General features: G+C 47.1%; 1 protein-coding gene across 1 annotated transcript in view; it reads right to left on the bottom strand.

Moving 5' to 3' along the window:
• Positions 1-27,146, bottom strand: part of MAPK3 (mitogen-activated protein kinase 3) — a 105,876-nt gene that overhangs the window by 22,327 nt on the left and 56,403 nt on the right. The window contains exons 4-6 of the mRNA XM_033944443.1: positions 20,108-20,224; positions 6,215-6,329; positions 5,333-5,464 (exon numbers count right to left, since the gene is read on the bottom strand). Coding sequence (XP_033800334.1) covers positions 5,333-5,464; positions 6,215-6,329; positions 20,108-20,224 — 364 coding nt within the window. The remainder of the gene's footprint in view (positions 1-5,332; positions 5,465-6,214; positions 6,330-20,107; positions 20,225-27,146) is intronic.

The following is a 27,146-nucleotide window of genomic DNA, read 5'->3' as shown; positions in this document are numbered from 1 at the left end:
CGGAGGAAAGCAACAGAAGCTGCCATAGCCCGGACCTTATGCCCCGTGACTCGACCATGGAGCGTGAGACCAGCCTGAGCGTAGCAAAAAGAAATACAAGCAGCCAACTAGTTGGACAAGGTGCGCTTGGAAACAGGATGTCCCAACCGATTAGGATCAAAGGACAAAAACAATTGAGGAACCTTCCGATGAGACTTGGTACGTTGGAGATAAAAGGCCAACGCCCTCTTACAGTCAAGCGTGTGAAGCGCCGCCTCACCAGGATGAGAGTGGGGCTTCGGGAAGAACACCGGAAGAACAATGGACTGATTGAGGTGGAAATCCGACACAACCTTAGGTAAAAATTTAGGATGGGTGCGAAGAACCACCTTGTCATGATGAAACACAGTAAAAGGTGGATCCGCAACCAAAGCCTGCAGCTCACTAATCCGACGAGCGGATGTGAGCGCAAGCAAAAAGACCACCTTCCAAGTGAGAAACTTAAGATGAGATTTGTCGATAGGCTCAAAAGGAGGCTTCATCAGTTGAGCTAATACCACATTAAGATCCCAAACTACAGGAGGAGGTTTCAGAGGAGGATGAACATTCACGAGACCCCTCATGAAACGAGTTACCAGAGGATGAAGAGAAAGAGACCGACCCTCGATATGCTGATGGAACGCCGCAATGGCACAGAGATGCACCCGAATGGAAGTAGTCTTCAGCCCAGACTTAGACAGATGCAACAAATATTCCAGCACCGAAGACACTGGAACCGAACTCGGGTCCAGATGGTTCGAGGAGCACCAGGATGAAAATCTGGTCCACTTCTGGGAATAACAAAGCCTAGTCGAGACCTTGCGCGAGGCTTCCAAAATCTTCCTCACCGACTGAGAAACAGGAACCGAAGTCAAGGGGAAAGGAACCAAGCGGTCAGATGTAAAGACTGAAGATTGGGATGTAACAGCGAACCCCGACTCTGAGACAGCAGAGAGGGAAAAACAGGCAGAAGCAGAGGTTCCCTTACACTGAGTTGAAGGAGCAGGGAGAACCAGTGCTGTCTGGGCCAACGAGGCGCAATGAGAATCATAGTGGCCCTGGTCGATTTGAGATGTACCAACGTTCTCAAGATCAGAGGAAAAGGAGGGAACGCATAAAGGAACCTCCCCTCCCAGTCGAGAAGGAAGGCATCGGCCTCGAGACGGTCCCGGGAGTACATCCGAGAACAATAGAGGGGCAGTTTGTGAGTCTCCGGGGAGGCAAACAGATCCATCTGAGGAGTCCCCCAGCGGTCGAAGACCTCGTGTAGAACCCAGGAGTTCAGCGACCACTCGTGCGGCTGGAGAAGACGACTGAGTTTGTCTGCCAGACAGTTCCTCTCTCCCTGAATGTAAACCGCACGCAGGAATATGTTCTGGGAGACCGCCCATTCCCAAAGGCGCAGGGCTTCCCGGCACAGAGACCAAGAGCCCGTTCCGCCCTGTTTGTTTACATAATACATTGCCACCTGGTTGTCCGTCCGCACGAGGACTATCTGATCGTGTAGCAAGTGGCAGAATGCTCAAGCCGCCAGAAAAATGGCCCGAAGCTCCAACACATTGATGTGACAAAGACGGTCCTCTGCCGACCATAGACCCTGAGTCCGCAGACCGTCGAGATGAGCCCCCCACGCGTACTCCGAGGAGTCCGTGGTCAGGACCTTGCGATGCGGAGGAACGAGAAAGAGCAAACCCCCAGAAAGATTGGAAGAGTTGGTCCACCAACGGAGTGAGCGTCTCAAAGAAGGAGTCACCGTTATTGGACGAGATACTGGGTCGCGATCCTGACGCCATTGCGAGGCCAAGGTCCACTGAGGAAGCCTCAGATGCAAGCGGGCGAACGGAGTAACGTGGACCGTCGATGCCATGTGGCCCAGAAGAACCATCATGCGCTGAGCCGAGACCTGACGACTCAATCGAAGTAGGGCCTCCAACCAAGGAGGGGGGAGGAACGAACGAAGGCAAACCGTGTCCAGCACGGCTCCAATAAACTGAAGGGATTGAGTCGGGCACAAATGAGACTTGGGAAAGTTCACTTCGAACCCCAGATATTGAAGGAAGATGATAGTCTGTTGGGTCGCTGAGATAACCCCCTCCCTGGTCGATGCTTTGATCAGCCAATCGTCCAGGTAGGGAAAGACCTGTAGCCCCCGAGATCTCAGGGCTGCAGCGACCACCACCATACACTTCGTGAAGACTCGAGGGGACGAAGCCAGTCCGAAAGGGAGGACCCGGTATTGAAGGTGCAACTCCCCCACTTGAAACCGTAAGAATTTGCGGAAGGCGGGATGCACCGGAACATGAGTATATGCTTCCTTTAAGTCTAGGGAGCACATCCAATCCCCTTCCTCCAAAAGAGGATACAACACCGGAAGCGACAACATACGGAACTTCTCCCGGACTAAGAACTTGTTGAGCTTCCGGAGGTCCAAAATGGGGCGTAAGTCCCCTGTCTTCTTTGGGACCAAAAAGTAACGGGAGTAAAACCCCCGCCCCCGCTGGTCGGGGGGTACAGGTTCCACCGCCCGAAGGCTCAACAAGGCCCTCGCTTCCGCGAGAAGAAGGGGAAGTTGGGTTTGGCTGAATGGGTAAGCAGCCGGCGGATGTTCCGGCGGCGTGATCAAGAAATTGAGCGAGTAGCCCTCGGAGATAATCCGGAGCACCCAAGCATCTGATGTGATCCCGGTCCAGGCCGCAGAAAAGGCTCGGAGTCGACCCCCTATAGGAAGGGGGTTCGGCGAGAGCGCGGAGGGGGCCCGCCCCCATCCGCACATCCCGTCAAAAGGACGGCGCCGGCTTGGGCATCCCCTGCGCCTGAGGTTTTTGTTGGCCTCCCCTACCCTGCTGCGGTGGGCGGCGGGGCGGAGGCCTAGAGAAGGCCGGCATTGACTTCTGGGGGTATCGCCGCGGGGGAGGCCGAAAGGGCTTCTGCGGCGGGGCCCGAGGTTTAGGACGGACCAAGGAGGCAAGAGAGCGCTCCTGTTCCGACAGACGTTTGGTCGCCGCCTCCAGGGACTCATCAAATAATTCAGAGCCAACACAGGGTAGATTGGCCAGACGTTCCTGCAAGTTCGGGTCCATGTCCAGGGTACGTAGCCAAGCCAGCCGGCGCATCGCCACGGCAAAGGCGGATTCCCTGGAGGCCAGTTCAAATGCGTCGTAGACAGCATGAAACAGGTATAGACGCAGCTGAGATAAGTTGGACATGAACGTGGCAAAACCCTCCTTGTGGAAATCCGGCATAACCCCTTGATAACGGGGCAAGTCTTTGACCATGCCTCGAAGATAAGAGGAGAATGTAAAGGCATAATTAAGGACCCTGGTAGCCATCAATGAGTTGGAATAGAGGCGACGACCAAACTTGTCCAGGGTCCGCCCCTCCCGTCCGGGCGGGACCGCCGCCGAAACCTTAGCGGGCTGCGACTTTTTCAGCGCCGACTCCACCAGCAACGACTGGTGAGACAGTTGTGCCTTATCGAAGCCCTTCCATGGTATGGTCTGGTATTTGGACTCCATCTTAGAAGGCACCGCTGTGGCTGTAAGAGGGGAGTCTAAATTTCTCAGGAAGGTCTGGTGGAGGACCTTATTGAGAGGCAGACGAGGAGTTTCTCTCGGGGGAGTGGGCAGGTCTTGTTCCTCCAAAAACTCCTTCGTATACTGAGACCCAGCAAGCAAGTCCAGGTCCAAGGCCCGCGCCATATCCTGCACAAATTTTGAAAAGGAAGAGGGCCTCGCTGGCGGGGAAGGAGTAGCTGCCAAGAAAGAGGGGGAGGCCTCGCGGGAATACCGAGGCTCCCTACCAGACCCTGATCCCCAGGAGGCCGTGCCGAGGGACCTCGAAGGGGTCGGGGACCGCCTATGCCCCGAGGAGCCCTTGGGGCGAGGAGTCTCTCGAACCCCTTCCCCCAGGGGTGCGGAATAGCCTCGGATTGTCGAGGCGGAGCTCCGAGACACGCAATGTCTCACCCCTGGTCGGCGAGGAGCGACCGCGTCTCCGAGGGGAAGCGCGAGAACGCTTAGGTTTCCTCGGCCGACGCCTCGTCCCAAGGGACCCGAGGGACTTGGGAGGACCTCGAGGAAGAGGACGTGGAAGAGATCCTCCGAACCCGACGCACCTTGTCCCGAGGCCTGACACTCCTCTCAGGCTGGTCAACCGAGGTTGAGGTCGAGGGCAAGGTCGGGGTCGAGGACGGCCGACCCCCGGGGGCCGAAGCCGAAGGCACCGAGACTGAGGACGCCGGGGCAGTCGAGGCCGAAGCCTGCTGCAGGTGCGCGAGGGCCCCGGACAGCTCCGAGGCAATCAGCGCTCGGAGCAAGTCCTGGAAGACCGGAACCCCCATCATGGCAGGCAGGTCCGGGGCCGAGGAGTGCTTCCTGGAGGGCGACCTCAGTCTCGAGTATTCCCTCGGGGCACTGGGCTTTGCAACTCGGGGCGGGGCAGAGGACGACCCACCCGCAGTCGAGGAGCCCGAGGATGGCTTCTTCGCTGACCCTGGAGTCGAGGAAAGAAGAGAGGACTTACCCGAAGCAGGCTTGGTCGAGGCAGCAGGCTTGGAGGAAGTCGAGGGTCGAGGCGAGGTCGGGGGACCGGAGGCCGAGGTCAGGGCCGAAGCCGAGGCCGACGTCAAGGCCTTCCCCGCCGCGGGGTCCGCAGAGAAGAGCTCCGCCATCCGGGCACGGCGTCGGCGGAGAGCTCTAGACTGAAAAGTTGAGCACCTATCACAGGAGTCAGTAGGATGCTCAGGACCCAAACACACCAAGCACCACCGGTGAGGATCGGTAATTGAGAGCAACCTATCGCACCGGGTGCACTTTTTAAAGCCCGTCAAGGGACGGGACATGGACACAAAACCCGGCCGGGAACGAACGAGGTCCCGCGGCCGCGGCTACCGGGAGCCCCCTGAGCCGAACCAAAATACTTTTTTTTTTTTTTCGACGAAAACTAAAAGAAAAGAAAGAAAGAAAAGCAAATCAAGCACAGCGATCGTGAAATAACGCACAGCCGCGGTGTCAGAAGGCTAAATTCGAAGAGCACAATTTCCACAGGGCTTCTGGCTCCGCGGAAAAAACTGAACTGAGGTCCACGAGGTGGGGATGCGCCCTCTAGTGGGCAAGAAGGCATGCACATGCGTGGTGCAGTGTAGCAAACTTGAAACTTCAATCAAGTTTGCTTGAAAAGCTGTCCGCGCTAAGGCTCCGTAGATGACGTCACCCCACATGTGAGAATATCATGCCTGCTTGTCCTGGGATAAACTGTTTTTACAAAACCGATAAACAGTTATAAATAAAAAAAATAAAAAAAAGAGTCATCTCACCTTTGGCATCCGCCTTGGGAAAGAGTCGATTCCAGGGCACCTTGGGCTTCTGGGGCAATGACTGCAGGTAGTTCCGTGCCTTCATGTTGATGATACAGTTGAGGTCATCTTGTGAAGGGGAACCCAGAATTCCTGCCAGGAAAGAAGTTGATGAAATGAAGGAAGCATGTAAAAAAAGAGGCAATTCTCAATTCTCAAGATGGTATTCTCAAGGCATCCATACTCTTTACTCAATTCTACAGTATCATTCCCCACTCCCTCATTAAATATTTCAGCTCTTCTTCTCCTCAATTTTTGCATGGAAAGGTTCCACATGGCAACATTAACATAAGCTTTCAATCTGGATGCTAAATTATTCTGGAACAATATTTACATGCAAACTTTTGGTGCCAGAATATTGTCTCAGAGATATATCCTTTGCCTACACATATACTCACATCAAATCGACATCTTCCTTTTTAGACACTGTCCCTAGAAAGTTATAGGGAAGGGGACTACAGTGGGAACAAGCTGCTTAAAGGCTGATCAGATATTAGCCTAGCCCTAACATGAAGAATCATCATGATGGCTTTTACTGAGTTGCCAGGAGCTATGATAACTATCTCATATCACAGCAAGAGATACCCTACTTCTCAAAAATGTTGATGTTTATCTCTGCTCCTAGCTAGCAGCACTAATTCCGGGAGTATAAAAACATTTCACCCCTCTGTGCTAAGTAGAAAAACTAGGGCAAGCATTTTTTAGATGTTGTGATCAGAAAAACCTTGTTTTTAAAGTTAACAGAATGATGTTCTATGGGCAAGAAAAAGTGTGGGTGTTGTGGCTGCAAGTGATCAACATATCCCTGCATGCATGACCATGTGTGGCGCCTCTGCACCTCACCTAGGATGTGGTTGAGCTGGTCCAGGTAATGCTTCCCAGGGAAGATAGGACGGTTGGAGAGCATTTCTGCCAAGATACAGCCCACAGACCAGATATCAATTGATTTTGTATAGCCCTGTCAAAAGAGAAGAGTCAGCTGCATGCTCATTCACTTAAGCAAAGCTTAGAAAACAGAAATATTAGAAACTATTTAGGTTTAGTAATAAAAATTCAACCTTGCACCTCTTATTGCTTCATTCCCCAAGATGAAACTGGAGTGTGTACACAGTGTTTGAAAGCACCTCTTATTGTGTGTGTTCATGGAAGGGGAGATAAACCATGAGTCTCTAAAGGTGGGAAAGAAGGAGAGTGCAAGCTTGCCACCTTAAAAAATAAATTCATAAATGCAGATGGATAAACTGGGGGGGGGGGGGGGAAGACTATAAATAGCAGCCCAAATCAATGCAAAGTAGATAACATCAGATTTTAGGATTTTACAGAATTCTGTAAGTACAGGACTACTCAATTCCGGTCCTTGAGGTTCACAAGCAGGCCAGGTTTTCAGAATATCTACAATGAATATGCGTGAGAGAGATTTGGATGCACTGCCTCCTTGGAATGCAAATATCTTCTAGGCATATTCATTTTGGATATCATAAAAACATAGCCTGCCTTGGGCCTTGAAGACTGGAATTAAGTAGCCCTGCTGTAGTGGATCTTATTGGTACTTGTTTTTAATTCTATTTGCCGCGTACAAGTCAGAGATACAGTGCTGACAGTGATTTTAGATGCTTCCCCTGTGTCTGACACTAATTATAATCACACAGTTTTGCATTGACACTTGTAGGCAACCACTACTATAAAAGTGGTTTGAGATCTTCAAGGATGTATTCAGCAAGTGAAAATGGGCAAGTAGTATTCAAGCTGGAAACCACACACTCCTGATATCCTTGAAGTACCTGTATGTAAAATCGCTTTGAGTGTAGTTGTAAAACTACAAAAAGGCAGTATACAAGTCCCAAGTCCCAATCCCTTTCAAAGGCCTGCCCGATGATCTGCACATTTTAATATTCACAACCAATCTGCTCTGCCGTGAAGTTCTATGAATATAATACTATATCCATTTTTTTCCTACCTTTTAATTGTAAGGCTAATTCTACTTGCATTACTGAAAATTATGATGACGATCAGGATGACAGTGAACTGTTTGGTTTTAAATTTACACAAAACAGAGGTCTTCTTTGACTTATTGTTCTACTTATTTCTTCTTAGGAATTCTACCTTTGCAACTGAGCCCTCACCCCCACCAGAAATTTTGGAGTGACTGTCAAAACTTTTACACAAGAGCATAAAGATAAGCTACAATGAATCAGACCAAAGTCCATGGAGTTCAGCACCTGTCTCAGCTTCTCCAGCCTGAATTTTTCTTAAAACAACTTCTTATGACACTTGTACTTAGCTGTCCCTAAGTCTACTAGAAAAAATAATTTTATAAGACTTTTCTTTAAGGAACTTGTCCAACTCTGAACCCAGCTATATTAGCTACCTTAACCATGCTCTTAGCAACAGTTCCATAGCTTAATTATGCTCTACATGGAAAAATAATATGTTCTATGAATGTTTTCAATCTAATGGTTGCTGATTTCAAGAAGTGTCCTCTTATTTTAATGTTTAACTTTCCAAACAACCACCCTCTATTTACTCCTCTACCCCACTCATGATTTATTTTATTCTCTCTCAGTCATCTCTTTTCTAAGCCAAGAGCCCTAACCTGTTTAGCCTTTCTTCTTAAGAACATAAGAATCGCCTCTGCTGAGTCAGACCACAGGTCTATTGCGCCCAGCAGTCCGCTCCCGCAGCGGCCCCCCCAGGTCAGTGACCTGTAAGTGATCCTTTATTTAAGACATTTTGTCCTGTGTAGTACCCCTCTAACTATACCCTTCAATCCCCTTTTCCTTCAGGAACTTGTCCAACCCTTTTTTGAAACCCAAAATCGTACTCTGCTCTACCACCTCCTCTGGAAGTGCATTCCAAGTATCCACCACCCTCTGCGTGAAGAAGAACTTCCTAGCATTCGTTCTGAATCTGTCTCCCTTCAATTTTCTTCAGTGCCCTCTTGTTCTTGTTTCCCCCACCAGTCTGAAGAGTCTGTCCCTCTCTACCTTCTCTATACCCTTTATGATCTTGTAAGTTTCTATCATGTCCCCTCTAAGTCTCCGTTTTTCCAGGGAAAAGAGCCCCAGTTTCTCCAGCCTCTCAGCATATGGAAGGTTTTCCATTCCCCTTATCATTTTTGTTGCTCTTCTTTGGACTCTCTCGAGTGTTGCCATATCCTTCTTAAGGTACGGTGACCAGTATTGAACGCAGTATTCCATCACCTTTGCCACTGTCATTCTTCTGTGAACATTTTCTAGTTTCACTATAAACTTTTTGAGACAGAGAAACCAGAACAGATGGTTTTAACCATTAGGCGTACTCAGCGGCTGCCCAGGGAAGCAGCTCAAGTCAAAGCAAAACAATTCCTGATAGTTACACAAACTCAAGAACCAGCAAAGCATCTACCTCCAAGGAGAGTTATAACCATTTCTCTCCACCACCAGCATTGTTCCCCCGCCCCCACCCGATGTATCCATCTCGTAGAATGTCCAGCAAACAGCGATCTGTGGTGATTTCCGCCCACTCTGCTAGGAAAGCTGAGGCCAATGGTCATATAGGAGGACATCAGTCAGGTAGTCCACTTCAGTGATCAGAAACGAAAGATCCCCGTCAACAATCGCATCAGGATTGTGACGCAGCTTGGAATGACAAACAAAGGAACAAAGGATGCCACCACGGCTGCTCTCAAACCAGAGGCCACAGAATCGAAAAGCTGCTTGAGCACAAAATTTATTCTGCGGTCTTGGGGGTCCTTCACCACCACACCACCTTCACTGTGAAGAGAAGTGTGCTTAGTAACCTGCGCCACCAGAGAATCCACCTTTGGGGAAACAAAAAGCTGATTAAAAGTATCCACCATCGGACAGAGTTAAGTCATAGCCTTCACCACTTGTAGTGATCCGTGAGCATCTTTGTGATGTCCGGATAGTCAAGAAAACAGGAAGACTGCGGCTTCATGCTACTCATAAGGAAGCACTGTGTTGCCAAGGTCTGAGGAGTCTCCAGTTTCATGAAGGGATTCTGAAATCATCCCTATCAGCGCTGAAGGTTTGGAACAGTCTCCGCTCAGTGGGGTTCTTCCCCAAGGTCCAGATACTGCAGATCTGTGACTGCAACATCATCCCTCCCCCACTGTGAAGTACCTGTCAGAGATAGTAAAGGCATAAAACCAGCATCCGGATCATCTGAGCCATTTGCAGGTGGACTGTCCCCTGACTGCTGCTGGAGACCTGCACGCTTGCGGGAAAAAGATTCCCATGGCCGCAAGATTAGGTGGAGTCATCAAACTCTTTATTAATCAAATAAGCCTGAATCATCATATTAATAATTTTTTTTTTTCTTGGGGGGGGGGGAATCTTTGCCATTGACGGGTAGAGGACCCCTCTGGACCCTGCTTGGAGCTCTTTGAGACGTTGTGGGATTTTGGCACCAAATCATGGCTGCATTTCGCCAGGGACACACTTACGTTGCTCCCCAGAACAACTTTGGACTTTTCAATGGTCCTCAGATGGACTGGGCACCAGAACCCCCTGAAGGGGCATGGGAGGCTAAAGCAGATGCTACCTCCCCCATCATGCGCCGCGCCACATGGAACAAGGATGCTTCTCTAATAGCCATCCACCACAAACAGGGCATGAATCCACAGTATCCTGTCCTGAGGGGTCCATCCCAACCATTTTTGAGCAAAAACAATGTGATTTTAGGCAGATAAGATTTTAATTCAAATCAGGAAATCCAAGACAGCTATCACAGCTGCAATTTTACCAGCAAAAATGGCCTAGGAGCGGCATTCCAATCCCCCAAAAGTGGCAATTTTAGAATTTTTCAGGTGGAGGGACCCAGGATTAACCACCTAACCTTCCAAAATGTGATTATTGAGGATGCACTCCCCCCCTCAAATCGATCTGCCAGGCTGTCAGCCTGTTACTGTGCCTTGCGGTGTACTGGGAGCAGCAAAATGCAAAAACTTACAGGGAGATCCTCTGCCTCATAAAAACCTGGAAATTGGATTGCCTGTGTCTTCTGACTACCTCTTGGACCCAAAACACCAGTTGGAGGTTCATGCTAATGGGTGGAGGAACACCGTTGGCCTGATCCTAGATACACCGCCACATGCAGTCTGCACTCAAATCCAATAGTGGACGAAACTAGGGTGAGCTACGCTCCCAAGGAACTGGTCCCTGAGAACCTGAATTTTGAATGCAGGCTGTCCAGGTGGGTGTACTGCAAAGTAGACAACTCCCTGGAATCAGTCTTTGCCTCTTAAAGTCTGTGATCCCCCACAGCCAGAGCTGTCCCACAAGGGGATCCTCTACAGCACAAAAATCACACGAAGTAGCAGAAAAAATACTATAGAAAAAGGCAAAATATACAGGAGCAGAAAAGACTAGCTCCTACTGTCTTGCTTGTAGGAAGACAAGAGGAAGTTGGAGGACAGTCTAGATGTAAGAGGAGTAAAACTATGCAAATGAAGCTTCCTAATTTCTACAAGAGATCTTGTGAGATGGGATTAACTATCCAAGTGTTCAGGAATAGAGTGGGGTTGTACAAGAAACTCTGCTCTACTACCGACCCCCCAGGGCAGTCCGAAGAAATTGATGGAGAAATGACGGATGAGATTAAACACAACTGCAAGGGCGGCAACACTGTTATCATGGATAGACTGGAACCTGGGCACCTCTAGCTGCGCTAGGGAGACCAAGTTCCTGGATGCTGTAGGCGATTGCTTCCTGGAACAACTTGTCAAGGAAAATACAAGAGGAAATGCAATTCTGGACTTAATTCTAAATGGACTGCGAGGACCGGCACACAGTGCAGAAGTAGAAGGGACGGTGGGAAGCAGCGATCACAACATGATCCGCTTCGACCTGGATGCAGGGGTGAAACATCGGTCCTGAACGACGGCCACGGCACTGAACTTCCAAAAAGGGAATTACAAAGGAATGAGACTCGTGGTGGGGAAGAAGATTAAGAAGAGGATAAGCACTGTAAAAACACTAGAGCAAGCTTGGTCCCTTTTTAAGGACACAGTCATCGAGGTGCAAAATCTATATATACCGCATATCAACAAGGGATCTAAGAGGAAAAAGAACAAGGAACTGGCGTGACTCACTGTAGAGGTGAAGGAAGCAATCAGAGACAAGAAAACTTTGTTTAAGGAAAAGGTCAAGAACGGATAAAAACTGGAATAAGCAGTAAAAGGGGCCAAAAGAGACTACGAGGAAAAAATAGCCAAGGAGGCAAAAAACTTCAAGCCATTCTTTTGATATATTAAGGGGAAACGACCCGCGAAGGAAGCGGTGGGACCGCTGGATAACCATGGAATAAAGGGAGTGCTAAAGGAGGACAAAGCAATCGCCAGCAAACTGAACACATTTTTTGCATCTGTATTTACCGAAGAGGATATACACAGCTAAATGCTGGAAATGAAGACGGGAAGTTGACAGGGTTGACGGTCAGTCTAGAAGAGGTATGCAGGCAGATCGATAGGCTTAGAAGCGATAAATCCCCGGGACCAGATGGCATCCATCCGAGGGTCATAAAGGAACTGAAAGGGACTATATTTGAACTGCTTCAACTAATAGCCAATCTGTTGATCAAATCGGGAAAGATTCCGGAAGACTGGAAGGTGGCGAATGTTACGCCGATCTTCAAAAAGATTCGAGGGGAGATCCGGGAAACTACAGACCGGTGAATCTGACCTCGGTACCGGGAAAGATGGTAGAGGAGCTGATAAAGGACCGCATCATTGATCACCTTGACGGATACGGTCTGATGAGGACCAGCCAGCACGGTTTCAGCAAAGGCAGATCTTGTTTGACAAACTTGCTGCACTTCTTTGAGGGAGTAAACAGGCAGATAGACAAGGGTGACCCGGTCGACATTGTATATCTGGATTTTCAGAAGGCGTTCGACAAGGTTCCACATGAACGACTACTTCGGAAAATTGTGAGCCACGGAATCGAGGGTGAAATATTCACGTGGATTAAAAACTGGCTGGAGCATAGGAAACAGAGAGTGGGGGTAAATGGACAATATTCGGACTGGAAGAGCGTCACCAGTGGGGTGCCGCAGGGCTCGGTGCTTGGACCCGTGCTCTTCAACATCTTTATAAACGATCTGGACATTGGTACGACGAGTGAGGTGATTAAATTTGCGGATGATACAAAGTTATTCAGAGTAGTGAAGACACGGGGATTGCGAAGATCTGAAAAGTGACAATCAAGCTTGAGAAATGGGCAACGACATGGCAAATGAGGTTCAACGTGGATAAGTGTAAAGTGATGCATGTCGGTAACAAAAATCTCATGCACGGACCTCCCAGGAAAGAGACTTGGGAATTCTGATCGACAAGTCAATGAAGCTGTCCATGTAATACGTGGCGGCGGTGAAAAGGGTGATCAGAATGCTAGGAATGATTAAGAAGGGAATCACGAACAGATTGGAGAAGGTTAACATGCCGCTGTACCGGGCTATGGTGCGCCCTCACCTGGAGTACTGCGTCCAGCACTGGTCACCATATATGAAGAAGGACATGGTACTACTAAAAGGTTACAGAGAAGAGCGACTAAAATGATTAAGGGGCTGGAGGAGTTGCCGTAGAGTGAGAGATTGGAGAAACTGGGCCTCTTCTCCCTTGAAAAGAGGAGACTGAGAGGGGACATGATTGAAACATTCAAATACTGAAGGGAATAGACTTAGCAGATAAAGACAGATTGTTCACCCTCTCCAAGGTAGGGAGAACGAGAGGGTATTCTCTAAAGTTGAAAAGGGATAAATTCTGGAGTCTGTTATAGGGGAAAACACCCTCCAGGGATTCAAGACAAAGTTGGACAAGTTCCTGCTAAACTGGAACGGATGCAGGTGAGGCTGGACTCATTTAGAGCACTGGTCTTTGACCTTGGGGCCCGCCGCATGAGCAGACTGCTGGGCACGATGGACCACTGGTCTGACCCAGCAGCGGCAATTCTTATGTTCTTAGTCTTTTCAGGCAACCCCCCACAGAGCATCTCAGAAGAACTGAAGGTTGCATAGCTACTTCTGATGTACTGCTCCTCCCCTTCATGGGGCACCTGACTTCCCATAGTTGCCAGATCTGCAGTTTTTTCACCCAATTGGGCTGCTTTAGAAAGCTGGTTGTGGGAAATTTGGAGCAGCTATGGGTTACTACTACTATTTATCACTTCTATAGTGCTGAAGGGCATACACAGCGCTGTACATTTTGACATTAGACAGGCGGTCCCTGCTCAGAAGAGCTTACAATCTAACTTGGACAAACATGACATACAGGGTTGGGGGAAGCAGAACCCATGATGAGAAGAATTAGGAGTTGAAAGCAGTCTCGAATAGGAGGGCTTTCAACTTTGACTTGAACAGTGCCAGAGTTGGAGCCCACCATAGGGATTATGGCAGTTTATTCCAGGCATACAACGCAGTGAAAGACGAGATGGAGTTTGGAGTTGGCAGAGGAGGAGAACGGCACATATAGGAGGGACTCACCAGCTGAGAAAGTTCACGAGGGGGAGGGGGGCAGACACACGGAATGGAGACATTTGCAACTGGTTTACCAACGAACAGGGACAAGACCTTTCACCGCCCTGCGGGAAAGGAGACAAGACCTTTTACCGGCCCGCGGGAACAGTAAAAAGTCTTGCTCCTGTGGTAAAAAAAATTATGCCCAAGCCAGACTCGCCATCTCCTCCCCAACTCCTCTTGCGCCTATTTTACCTTCAGGAGCCAGCCATGCCACGATGAAGACAGAAGGAACCCAAAACCAAAGCCTAAGACCAATGTGATTTGAATAATAAAATTACCAGGTAACAAAAAGGTAGAAAAAAATAAATTTATTTTATATTTTGCAATTAGAATATTTCAGATTTGAAATATGTATCTTGCTAGAGCTGGTATTAGACATAACTGGTGACCGCAAAGCCCAGGCTGTGCTTCTTTAGCTTCTAGCTGGCTAAGGCCTCTCTCTGTGACCAGGGGGCAGTTTCCCTAGTTGCACTTCCCTAACACTATTCTTGCCATGTGTGACTAAAATATTTTGTTAGCTTGATTTTTCTATGTAGTATTCTGTAGTAATTTGTTTTGTTCAGTTTTCACAATAGTGGAAGGGGTATTTTTGAAAGGGAGGGGAGACCGAGGTTTGGTTGATCCTTCCTCTGTATTATTTGTGTTTATAAAATGACAATTATACAGAATATTGTCGCTTTTTATACTTTAATAAAATAAGTTCAGTATAAAATCAGAACTATTCGAGGCTTGTGCGGATGGGATCTGACAGTTTGCAAGGTGGAGAGGGGACTGAGCTTGCAGGGATGGGGCAGGGTTGGGAACTGAACTCGCGGGGACGGTGATAAATTTTTTCCCCGTGTCATTCTCTATTTGTAGGTCAGTAAGAGGAGTTTAGATTGCTTTCAGAAATAGATGGGAAGCCAATGAAGTAGCTTTAGGAAAATGGTAATATGAGTATAGCGGCTCTCACAGAGTATGAACTGTGCAAATTCTGGATGGATTGAAGGAGAGAAAGATGACCAAGTGGAAAACCTGAGAGTAACTAGTTGCAATAATCTAAGTGCGAGGTGATGAGGGCATGGATAAGGGTTTTGGTAGTATGCTCGGAGAGAAAAGGTCAGATTTTGATAGTATTATAGAGGAAAAAGCTGCAGGTTTTAGCAATATGTTGTATCAGAGTGGAGAAGGAGAGAGAGGTGATAACCCCAAGATTGCAAGCAGACAAGACAGAGGGGATGAGAGTGTTGTCCACTGTCAGAGAACATGAGAAGTGGGGAGGTGGGTTTAGGGGGGAAGATGGGCAGCTCCGATTTAGCTAAATTCAGTTTTAGATGGCGGTGAGACATCCAGGTGGCAATGTCAGACAGGCAGGCTGAGACTGGTCTAGATTTCAGTAGAGATGTCTGATGCAGAGATGTAGATCTGAGAGTCATCAGCATAGAGGTAATACTAGAAACCTTGGGAGGAGATCAACAGCACTCCAAGTAAGTAGGTGCAGATTAAGAAAAGGAGTGATCCCAGGACAGAGTCTTGAGGTACACCAATTGACAGCAGAATAGCAATGGAATAAGAACCAGCATTGCATACACTGAAAGTGCGATGGAAGAGATAGGAAGAAAACCAGGCAAGAGCAGAACCCTGGAATCCCAGCGAGGACAGTGTATCAAGGAGTAAGTGGTGATCAACAGTATTAAAGGTGGCAGATAGATCGAGAAGGATGAGGATAGAGTAGAGGCCTTTGGATCTGGCCAGAAACATGTCATTGGAAACTTTAGCAAGGGCAGTTTCTGTGGAATGCATTGGGCAAAAGACTGACTGAAGCGGATCAAGAATAGCTTGGAATGAGAGAAAGTACAGACAACATAAGTGAACAGTATGTTCAAGTAACTTGGATAAGAAGGGGAGAAGGGAAATGGGGCGATAGTTGGAGGGGCGTGTGGGGTCTAGTGAGGGTTTTTTGAGGAGGAGTGGGACAACAGCTTATTTGGAGGCATCAGGGACTGTTGAATTGGAGAGCAATAGGTTGAAGATGTGACAGAAGGGAGCATGACAGCAGAAGAGATAGCACCGAGTAGGTGAGTGGGAATGGGATCGGAGGAGCAGGTAGTGGGTTGCAGTTTTTTAGGCTGGTTTCAGATTTTTGTCACTTTAAATTGGGCTACATGGCATGCTGCAATTAAATATGTATCAAATTATTGGCAAGTCAACTTGGCATTCAATTGCAAATCAGCACTTCTACAGCATCCCTCCAGACTGGCACAGAAACAGATGGGTTTACGCTCCTCTGCCAACAGGTAGAGACTGAGACACTAACTTTTAGCTACAGTACAAGTGGGCTGTGCAGTCCCTATTACAATCGGTCTTTCCTCAGTCTCCAGCAGGTGGCGTGGTAAGCTTGTGCAGTCTGTGCTGAGGTTTGTTTGGGCCTTTTGGATCTGATTTGCTGACTGGAGAGAGCTTGGAGGGGGTCCTACCGACCTTGGGGGTGCCACACTTGGAAGGGTCAAGTCCCCCCTCCCATTTCCCACGGTTTTCTGAATTTGGAGGAGCCTCAACTGTATGCCTGGCCACCTGTTTGTTTGGCACAGACTACAGTTTAGAGTGCCTGTGGGGTCTCTCTTGAATCAGCTGGTGAGCTGTGAGAAGTTAAAAAAAACCTCAAAATGCCCCAAATGAAATAAAAGGAGCATACAGTGATCCTGAGGCCGCCGTTTTTATATGGCGTTGTTATGTGTGGGTTTTTGGCGTATTCATTATGAGTGCTTCAAAAAAGAAGTACAAGTGTGTTGTATGTGGATAGAGTTGAGGATGTGACTGGCAGATGCATGAGATGTTCCAGCTGCCTCAATGGGGACCCGGCTTCGGGTGTCGGCAGACTACCGTTTGCGCATGCCCCACTTGTCAGCTGGAGGCGGTGGTGATGCCTGGGCGTCACCTGCCGCCCATGCCGGGGTTTCCTCATCAGCCAGCAGTCTGGTAGATTCGGTGTTGCGGATTGCGGGGGAGGCTGGGGATTCCCTTACCACTGTGGCTGGAGCGATTAGCAGTTTATTTCTAGTGGCAGGGTCGAATTTGGCTTCAGTGCCACGTATTATTTCAGGTGACAGTTTGGCAAAGGCTCTTCCTTTGATTTTGGCAGGAAGTGCATCCATTTTACCCATGGCCTCAGGTGACCTTCCTCCTGTCTTAAAATGACAAGAACAGGTCTTAAATGTGTCTTCAGCTCCTGCTATGATTTCTGGCTTGCCGCCGGGGTTGTTTAGCCCTGATTTTGTATTAGCCATGCACAAGGCTTATTTACAGGTGGCTGGGGGTCCTGCTTCGGTTCTGGGGGGGGGGGGAGTTCCCTTCCACGGCCGCTCCCGTTCAGTCTCCTGCTACAGCTGCCTCTCTATCCAGCCCCCTCAGCCATCGTCCAAGCGGCCGTGGGCGTCTTGGAATGAGAATTCTTTTCTGGCTGATCCATTTTCACAGGTTGAAGACTTGGATCTTGGAAAGGACTTTCCAGATCTGCTAGGGGAACCTGAGGTTTTGGATAGATTTTTCAGATGCGCCAGTTGGCGAGGATACTTCTGTTATGCCCATATTTCATCAGGAAGAGTTGCAGGAGCTCATTCTTCAGGCAGCACCATGGGCTGAATCTTCTCTTGTACCTCCAGTGGATATCTGTAAAGCTGCGGTTTGGTTCTTTCTTCATTCCTTTGTTCAGTAGTACCGTGTGGATGTTCAGGCGCTTCGGGACGCAGTGTTCGGTGAGCGTATTCTTGTGGCAGCCCTTCGGGGGGTCCCACCCATGATGGGTATTGCTTTGGTACTTCCCATCTGTTTCTGTGCCGGTCTGGAGGGACACTAAAGAAGGAGAAATTAGGTCCTTACCTGCTAATTTTCTGTCTTTTAGTCCCTCCAGACTGGCACAGACCTCACACTGTCATTTTGTTTGGTGTTTTTGCAAAGAGTAAGGATTTTTCTGCGGGAATTAATTACATAAGAATTGCCATCTCCGGAACAGACTCTAGGCCCCACCAGGTGTACCCTGGCATAGTTTTAGTTCCCATATCACTCTAAGCTTCTCATAAGGAGATGTGCATCTAGTTTACCCTTACCACTTTATGCCACTCATAAGGAGATGTGCATCTAGCTTACCCTTAAATCCTAGAACAGTGGATTCCGCAATTACCTCTTCTGGGAGAGCATTCCAGGTGTCCACCACTCATTGAATGAAGCAGAACTTCCTGATATTTGTCCTGAACTTGTCCCCACTTAGCTTCAGTCCATGTCCTCTTGTCCGTGTCACATTGGACATTGTAAATAATTTATTTTTCCTGCTCTATTTTATCGATTACTTTCAGTATTTTGAAAGTCTTGATCATATCCCCCTTGCAGTCTCTTCTTCTCAAGGGAGAACAATCCCAGTCTCTTAAGTCGTTCCTCGTATTCCAAGTTCTCCATACCTTTTATTAGCTTCGTTGCTCGTCTCTGCACCCTCGCCAGCATTTTTATATCCTTCTTTAGGTATGGAGATCAATGTTGGACGCAGTATTCCGAGTGTGGTCTGACCATCGCTCTATAAAGCAGCATTATTACTTTCTCCGATCTACTCGTGATTCCCTTCTTTATCATGCCTAGCATTCTATTTGCGTTTTTCGCTACCACCGCGCATTGCGCCGACGGCTTCAGAGTCCTATCAATTAATACACCCAGGTCCTTTTCCTGTTCGGTTTTTCCCAGAGTTGCACCTGACATACTATACTTGTGTTCCTTATTCTTTCTGCCTTATGTGCATCACTTTGCATTTTTCCACATTAAACTTCATCTGTTTTGGTTATTCGGGGAGTTTAAAGAGGAGTGGCATTTGATTCAGCTGGTTTAGTTGGCGAACTGTGGGGCATTTCTGAAAGATTCTTGTTCTAATCAGTATTCAACAGTGTTTTTTCCCTTTGTCTTCTCCTTGTAAGTGGGGAGTTGGGATGTTATTGCTTTTTTCAGCCTTGTTTTCTGCTTGGTATTCATTAAGACTGATTGTAATAGGGACTGTACAACCAACTTGTACTGTAGCCAAAAGTTAGTGTCTCAGTCTCCACCTGCTGGCAGAGGAGCATAAACCCACCTGTTTCTGTGCCAGTCTGGAGGGAATAAAAGAAAGAAAATTAGCAGTTAAGAACCTAATTTCTCCTAGTGCAGATACATGTGTTCAGTATACCACCAATGACTGTACAGCCAATCACAATCAAAGCTTAGCCTTCTCCCGGGTTAAGCCCCATCTCTAGCATACTGTCAACAGCTAACACCCCCCCACCCACCCCACCCAAGACTAGAGCCACAACTATGTCTGTGGTAGTAGGCTAGCTCTCCTTGATGTCACCTCCTGCCTGGCCCCACAAAGGAACGAACACTAACAGGAAGATTAGGATTGCAATGTGGCTCCAATGAGGACAGGATGTCAAGCCTATTGACAAAGAAACAGGATTAAACTCTCAGCTCACCCCACAAAAATTTTTCATCTGTATATGAAGTTTCCTTATTCAAACAGAAATACATGGGCACCTTTTACAGAGCAAGGACATCACAGAATTTGAAAATTTTGAGCACAGAATTCCAAACCTTGCTGTAGAACAGAGGTGGGCAACTTTGGTCCTTGAGGGCCACACAGTATGTACTAAAGGGGGAGAGGTGGACTACCCTGGGCACCATCTTAACAGTGGTACCAATGACATTTTCAGCCAACACACTGAAACCTCACTGAAGATCTAGAGCTGAATGAAATTTTCACTCATGAAGCACAAAGTGATCTGTTGCAATGGATTTATCCCAACAGTGATGCTGGGTAAATTCAATTCCAGCATTTATTCGACCGATGATCATGACGATGTTATACCTGACAAATATTTTGCAGATGAATAAGGTATGTTATGGCTTTATTTATGTATTCTTGGGAATATGGAGAAATATGAGGGCTGTGCTCAAAAGTTCTTAGTCCATCCAACAAAGTTGGAGCAGTCTCCATCGAGGGCTATACACTCAGTCAAGCAAGTTTTTACTTTTTTCATTCCGTCAGAAAAATATTGAACGAAAAAAGTGGGAATTCGCTGGACTAAGTGTATAGCCCTTGATGGAGACTGTCCCAATTGAACTTAATTGGGCTGAGAACTTTTCAGCACCCGGTCGTACATTGGGCTGCTTTTTCCAAGGTAATTGGATGGGATTACAAATAAGTATCTGGCAACACTGACATCCTCTTACCTTTGAGTTGAGCATGATCTCAGGAGCCCGGTACCAACGGGTCGCCACATATTCTGTTAGGAAACCTGTGTGGTCATGCTCAGGGTCAGCAATACGAGCCAGCCCAAAATCACAGATCTGGGAAGATATACAAAAAGGTTGTTATAATGAAAGATTAGGTTTTTATCTGGATAATCTTGTTTCTGTTAATCTACACAGGAGTCCATACATTAGGTGATCAATCCATGCTCATGAACCACTTAAAGAAGGGTGTTGAGTATCTTACTCCTTCATCAGTGGAGTATAGCTCCTTCTTCAGTTTGTACCAAAGCAATCAAGCTCCAATGTAACAGGAACCTCTCCAGAGAAACTATACACTTCTGTTCTGTAACTCAAAAGAACAATAGTTATCATGAACTGACAACATAGATGTATAAATGAACCAACCTGTGTGTGTGCAAATAGCTCAACAAAAGTATTACTGAATTTGCAATCTCAATAGACGTTCATCCAAATGACAGAAGAAAGAACTTTAGTTCTGGACTACAGAGTTGTTTGAGGCAGAAGGCAGGAAAATTTCACATTTCACAGAGTAGGCTATAAGAACTCCTCTGTATATTAACAGAAATAAGATTATTCAGGTAAGAACCTAATCTTTCCTTCTGTTACATATACACAGAGTCTGTACATTAGGTGAAGTACCAAAGCAGTGCTAGATGTCTAGGGAGGGACAGATGAGCCTGCCAGCAAGACTGAGGACCCAAAAGCAGTGTTCTCTTGAGCCGCCATGTAGCTGCTCTACAGATCTTTTTGAGTGGAACTGTCTGGGACTTCACCCATGAAGATGCCACACTTCTAGTTGAATGAGCTTTGACAGAAATAGGTGGCTGTTTTTCACAGCCAATGTACGCCAATGAAACTGCCATACAAATCCATCTGGTGAAAGAAGCCTTGGAAGCTGGTCTGACTAGTTAGCATAAAAAAGATGGATTGAAAGGCGAGACTCATTTGTCCTTTCCAAATAGTGAACATAAGAACAGCCATAATGGGACAGACCGAAGATCCATCAAGCCCAGCATCCTGTTTCCAACAGTAGCCAACCCAGGTCCCAAGTACCTAGCAAGATCCCAAGTAGTAAAATCTTTTATGTAGCTTATCCTTAGAGGAGACATGATAGAAACCTTCAAAATCCTAAAGGGCATAGAGAGGGTAGACAGGGATAGATTCTTCAGACTGTGGGGAACCACAAGTACTAGGGGTCACTCGGAGAAATTGAAAGGAGACAGGTTTAGAACAAATGCTAGGAAGTTCTTTTTTACCCAGAGGGTGGTGGACACATGAAACACGCTTCCGGAAGGTGTGATAGGCCAGAGCACACTACAGGGATTCAAGGAAGATTTGGATAGGTTCCTGGAGGATAAGGGGATTGAGGGGTACAGATAGAACTAGAGGTAGGTTATAGAAGTGGTCAGAAACCACTTCGCAGGTCACAGACCTGATGGGCCGCCGCGGAAGCGGACCGCTGGGCGCGATGGACCTCTGGTCTGACCCAGTGCAGGCAACTTCTTATGTTCTTATCCTAGGAATAAGCAGTGGATTTCCACAAGCTTTCTCAATCTTCATACATCTAGCCTCTGTAATATCTTATCTTACGTGTTCGAACCCATAGGATAAAAAAAAGGGTAAATGGCTGGCATGAAAAGCTGGCATAACCTTCCGTAGGAAAGAAGGTACTCTGCGCAGAGAAATCCCAGCCTCTGAGATCCTTAGAAAGGACTCTCTGCAAGAAAAGAGCTTGCAATTCCGATATCTGTCTCAGGGAGACCTTTGCTACAGAATACCATCTTCACCATGAGATGCCTCAAGGAGAAGCTCGTATGGAGGCTTGGATAGGTTCTTCAGAATATTAAGATTCCAGGACGGAAAAGGCTAGTGTACCAGAGGTCACAACCTGGGTGCTCCCTTCAAGAACCAGGTCACATCAGGGTGAGATGCCAGATTGCTGTCCCCCTCGAGCCCAGAAGCACAAGAAGTTCGCCACCTGGACCTTGAGAAATGCCACCGCTAGGCCTTTTCTAATTCGGCTTGAAGAAATACCTGAACACAGGAATTGGCACCATGACAGGCTTAACCTGATGTGAGCTGGAAAGCCTTCAAGCCTTAGCATAGGTTGCAAACGTTGACTGTCTCTTTGCTCGAAGGAGAGTAGCAATGACCACTTCAGAATAGCTTTTGGATTTTATACACAAGGTTTTTGATCAAGGAGATTGTTTATTCACGATCTTTTTGGATATATCATCCGCTTTTGATACAGTGTATCATCAGATTCTATTGTCAAGGTTGAAATCTTTGGGCATTGGAGGTAAAGTTTTGGACTAGTGGCATTCCTTCTTGTCAGCGACTTTTTTGAGTAGAGGTGGTTCAAGGTCGTTCAGATTGGTCCATCCTTATTAGTGGGATACTTCAGGATTCAGTGTTATCAGCTGTTCTGTTTAACATCTATTAATTACCTCTGTCAGGAGTTGAAAAATTTGGGAGTGAATTATCGCTTTTATGCCAATGACATCAATTTCCTGGTATCAATTAAGAGCTCAGTATCTGATGCTCTTCCTTACATTGAAAATTGTAATCAAGAAATGGATGTGTCAGAATCAGCTGAAATTAAATGTTGGAAAAACTGAAGTTTTGTGTTTTGGTTATGAAAGACATTTAGATACATTTCCATTAGAAATAGTGCTAGATAATGCAGTGATTCCTGTTGTTTCTAGTCAATGTAAATATCTGAGTGCTTTGTTGGATTCAACTTTTATCTTTTAAACCACAGGTTAAGGCAGTTGTGTCTGAGGCTTTTTTTAAGCTTTGTTTATTGCGGAGGTTGAGGGATGCACCAGAAAGGCCCACAATTTTAGAGTGGCGGGCCTGCGAGCAGGAGGGAATGGGCACCCCTCCCACTGTCATCTTAATTTAGAAGTACATAGGAGGTTCAAGGGGGTTATCCCTCCTGCCTCTATTTTGGTTCCGGGGGGGAGGGGGGGAGATGTCAGCTCAACCTTTTTTATGGGCCAGATACTGTATGTGTGTTACACACACACTTGTCTATTGTTTTTTGGGTCGATATTACCGATCCAATTCTGGCATGCATCAGTACACAATCGGAGAGTTTTGTGCAACTAGCCCTATGTTAATTGAGAGAGAATTTTCTTGAACAGACAGGATTATTTTAGTCAGGTATTTCAGTTTTGCAAACTGGGAAAGATGATGTTATCTGAGACATTCTTTTGTATGTGTTCTTTTGTAGAATTTGGTTAATTCAATTTTATTGTGTATCTCATATTACTGTACCTCACACAGAATTGATGGATGTTGCTAGCAACAAAATTTTAAACAAATAGCCATGCCATAAGACCAAAGCAATCTGGGTTCTACATGGGAATTGGACCCTAACTGAAAAAACCTGTTTGCGCTCCGAGCTTGAAGCATCTGTCTCGCTGTACACACAGAAGATCCACATATCAAGGCTGGCAAGACTAGTCTAGGGCTACCAAGATCACAAGTTCCTGGTGAGACATGATTCTGTGAAATGACCCGGCCCACCATGGGCCACAGGAAAAACAAATATAGAAGCTTCTCTTCCGGCCAGGTATAAATCAACACATCCAACCCTGCATTTCCTGATTATTACCTCTTTGGTTGTAAAAACGTTTCATCTTTGTGTTCTTGGATGATATCATCAAGTCCATCTCTGGCCTTCCCCAGAGTTGTAAAATTAAACTGAACACTCTTTGGGACAGGGACCGCTCCCCCTGGGTCTAGAGTCTGCCAGCTGAGAAAGTCAGCCTATATATTTTCCACTCCCACTATGTGAGCCGCCGAGTGTGCCTGAAGACGTAAGGGAGCATTTCTGATGCCCCCTTGTCAATTCACGTAAGCTACCGTGGTAGCATTGTTGGAAAACATTTGGACTGCCTTTCCTTCCAGGTACTGTTCCAACACCCTCAGTGCTAGGCGAATGGCTCCAAGTTCCAGGCAAATTTATAGACCACTTCCTCTATGGAAGGGTCCATTGACTCTGTACTGGATGACCACCACAATGGGCTCTCCAGCCCAAAAGGCTGGCATCAGTCATTAGGGTCACCCATGAGGAGACTTGGAGGGATAAGCCTTTCAATAAGGCGTACCATTACAAGCCAGCAATGCAAGCTGTTCCTTGAATTCCCTGTCCAGGGAAGCTTTTGCTGTAAGGAATGTCTCTGTGGAAACTACCTGGAGAGCAGAGCATCCTGGAGATGAAAATTTGCATCCTTGCCCATTGAACTACCTCCAGGGTGGACACCACTGAGCCCAGAACCTGAAGGTAATGTCAGGCTGTGAGATTCGGCATCGCTAAGAGATCCAAAATCTGCTTCTAAGCTTCTAAACTAAAACTTAGCTTTATATACCGGGTCATCAACCAGAGGAAGCTCAACACGGTTAACAATAATTAATAAAAATATGCTAAAAATGCAAAGAAATTAATTTTAAAAATGTTTCGTAAATAGAAAAGTTTTACGGAAGAATTGGATAGGACTAGGACATCTCAAAGTTAGAAGAAGTTCATTCCATAATTGAGAAAATTTAAAAGCCAAAGAAAGGCTGAGATTCTTGACTCCTTTAATTCCTTTCCTAGGAGGGAAAGTTTGAATTGTTAAGTGCCTCTTGCATAGGAAAATCTGTAAACATAGTAGAGGAAATAAATCTGTAAACATAGTAGAGGAAAATAATGCATATACATTTAAATTGAATTCTGAGATGAACCGGAGCCTATGAAGGCTCAAAAACAAAGGAGTCACATGGTCGAATTTGATTTTTCCATAAATCAACTTTGCAGTGGTATTCTGAATCAATTGTAACCTTTGTAGGCAGATCTTTGTGATGCCAAGATAAACAGCATTTCAGTAATCTAGCTGAGATAGTATAATTGATTGGACTAAAACAGAAAAATGACGTTGATGGAAAAGAGATCTAACCTTCCTCAGCATTCGTAAACTGAAAAAACAATTCTTAACTAAAGAATTTATTTGATCCTTAAAGGTAAAGGAAGAGTTGAAAAGTATTCCCAAAATCTTCAAGGAGAACTTCTGTTTGCGTGGCTCAGGAAGAAAGAAATGGTCTTTCGCAATATCAAAGCAGACACCCCCCCCTGAGTCGGCTCCAGATGACTATTCTTGACATTGACAATCCAGCCCAGATTCTGTAGAACAGCGGTCTCAAACTCGCAGCCCGCGGTCTTGTACCCGATCTTGTACTCTGGGCAGGAAGAGAGGCACCGGCATCAGCTGACTTGCAACTTCCTGCTGCTGTCACATATGCTGGGATTCCTGCCTTTGCAACTTCCTGCTGCCGTTGCGTATGCTGGATACGCGAAGGCAGGAGTCCCGGCATACGTGACAGCAGCAGAAGTTGCAAGTCAGCTGACACCGGTGCAATCTTGCAGATTGGGCAGGAAGAGGCTCCAGCATCTGTGTTAGCTGACTTGCAACTTCCTGCTGCCGTCATGTATGCCGGGACTCCTGCCTTTGCGTGTCCGGCAGATACGCGAAAGCAGGAGTCCCGGCATACGCGACAGCAGCAGAAGTTGCAAGTCAGCTGACACCGGTGCAATCTTGCAGATTGGGCAGGAAGAGGCTCCGGCATCTGTGTCAGCTGACTTGCAACTTCCTGCTGCCGTCATGTATGCCGGGACTCCTGCCTTTGCGTGTCCGGCAGATACGCGAAAGCAGGAGTCCTGGCATATGCGACGGCTGCAGGAAGTTGCAAGTCAGCTGACGCTGGCGCCTCTCTTCCTGCCCAGTGTGCGACATCGCAAACAAGACCGCGACTGCAAAATACAGGTACTTCTGGACAGGGGGAGCAGGGAAGGGAGAAGAGGTACTGCTGGACAGGGAAGGAAGAAGGGGTACTGCTGGACAAGGGGGAGATAAAAGGAAGGGACACGAGGTGCTGCTGGACCTGGCAGAAAGGGAGGGAAAGGAAAGGTGCTACACACTGGAGGGGAGGGTGAGATGATGCATGGGGAGAGAGCATGTTGGGTTGGGGGTGGGAAGGAGGGATGCAACTGACAGAAGAGGCAAGGACAGAAAGAGAAAACATGCAGTAGGTAGAAAGTGCTGGACTCATGGAGAGGGCAAGATGGATGGGGAGGACAGAAAGGAGGGAAGGAGAAATGTTACACTGGGGAAGGGGGAGAGGGCAGAGAGTGTAAAGTTGGACTCGTGGAGGGAGGGAGAGAGAGATGTTTTTTGGTTGAGGGAAGGAGGACCAGAGGAGAAGCATATAGGGGAAGAGAGAAAAAAAATTGTTGGACTGGTGGAAAGGAGGGAGAAATGTTGGACTGGAAAGGGAGCCAGAAAGAATAAAGGGAAGGGAGATGGACTGCAGGGAGCAGAAAGGAGGAAGGGAAAGAGAAATGTTACACTGGGTGGGGAGAAGGGAAGGAGAGATGTCAGACCATGGAAATAGGGAAGGAAGGAGAGAGAGAGAGATAGGAAGGAAACGTAGATTTTTGAGACATGGAAACGTAGATTTTGAGAAGAAAGTAGAAAAATGGAATGTTAAGTTAATGCTAAAGATGGATGCAAGGCAGAAAGTGAAGACAGAGAGAAAAACAGTCAATGGACAAAAAGGCCCTGGAAACATAGCTAAAAGTACAGAAAAATAAAGTCTCCAGACAGCAAAGGTAGGGAAAATAATTTTATTTTCAATATAGTGATTGAAATGTGTCAGTTCTGAGAAAGGAAAGATGTTAAACTTTAACTGTGAGGACCGCAGAAAAAATGTCTCAGTTAAAGGAAATATTTATAAACTATAAAGCACAGTTACTTACCGTAACAGGTGTTATCCAGGGACAGCAGGCAGATATTCTTGACTGATGGGTGACGGCACCGACGGAGCCCGGTACGGACAATTTTAGAGTGATTGCACTCTAAGAACTTTAGAAAGTTCTAGCTAGGCCGCACCGCGCGTAGCGCGAGTGCCTTCCCGCCCGACAGAGGCGCGCGGGTCCCCAGTTAGGATAAGCCAG

This window comes from Geotrypetes seraphini, chromosome 5, assembly GCF_902459505.1.
Source record: "Geotrypetes seraphini chromosome 5, aGeoSer1.1, whole genome shotgun sequence".
Classification (NCBI taxonomy): Eukaryota; Metazoa; Chordata; class Amphibia; order Gymnophiona; family Dermophiidae; genus Geotrypetes; species Geotrypetes seraphini.
This window is presented reverse-complemented; position numbering and strand designations above follow the sequence as displayed.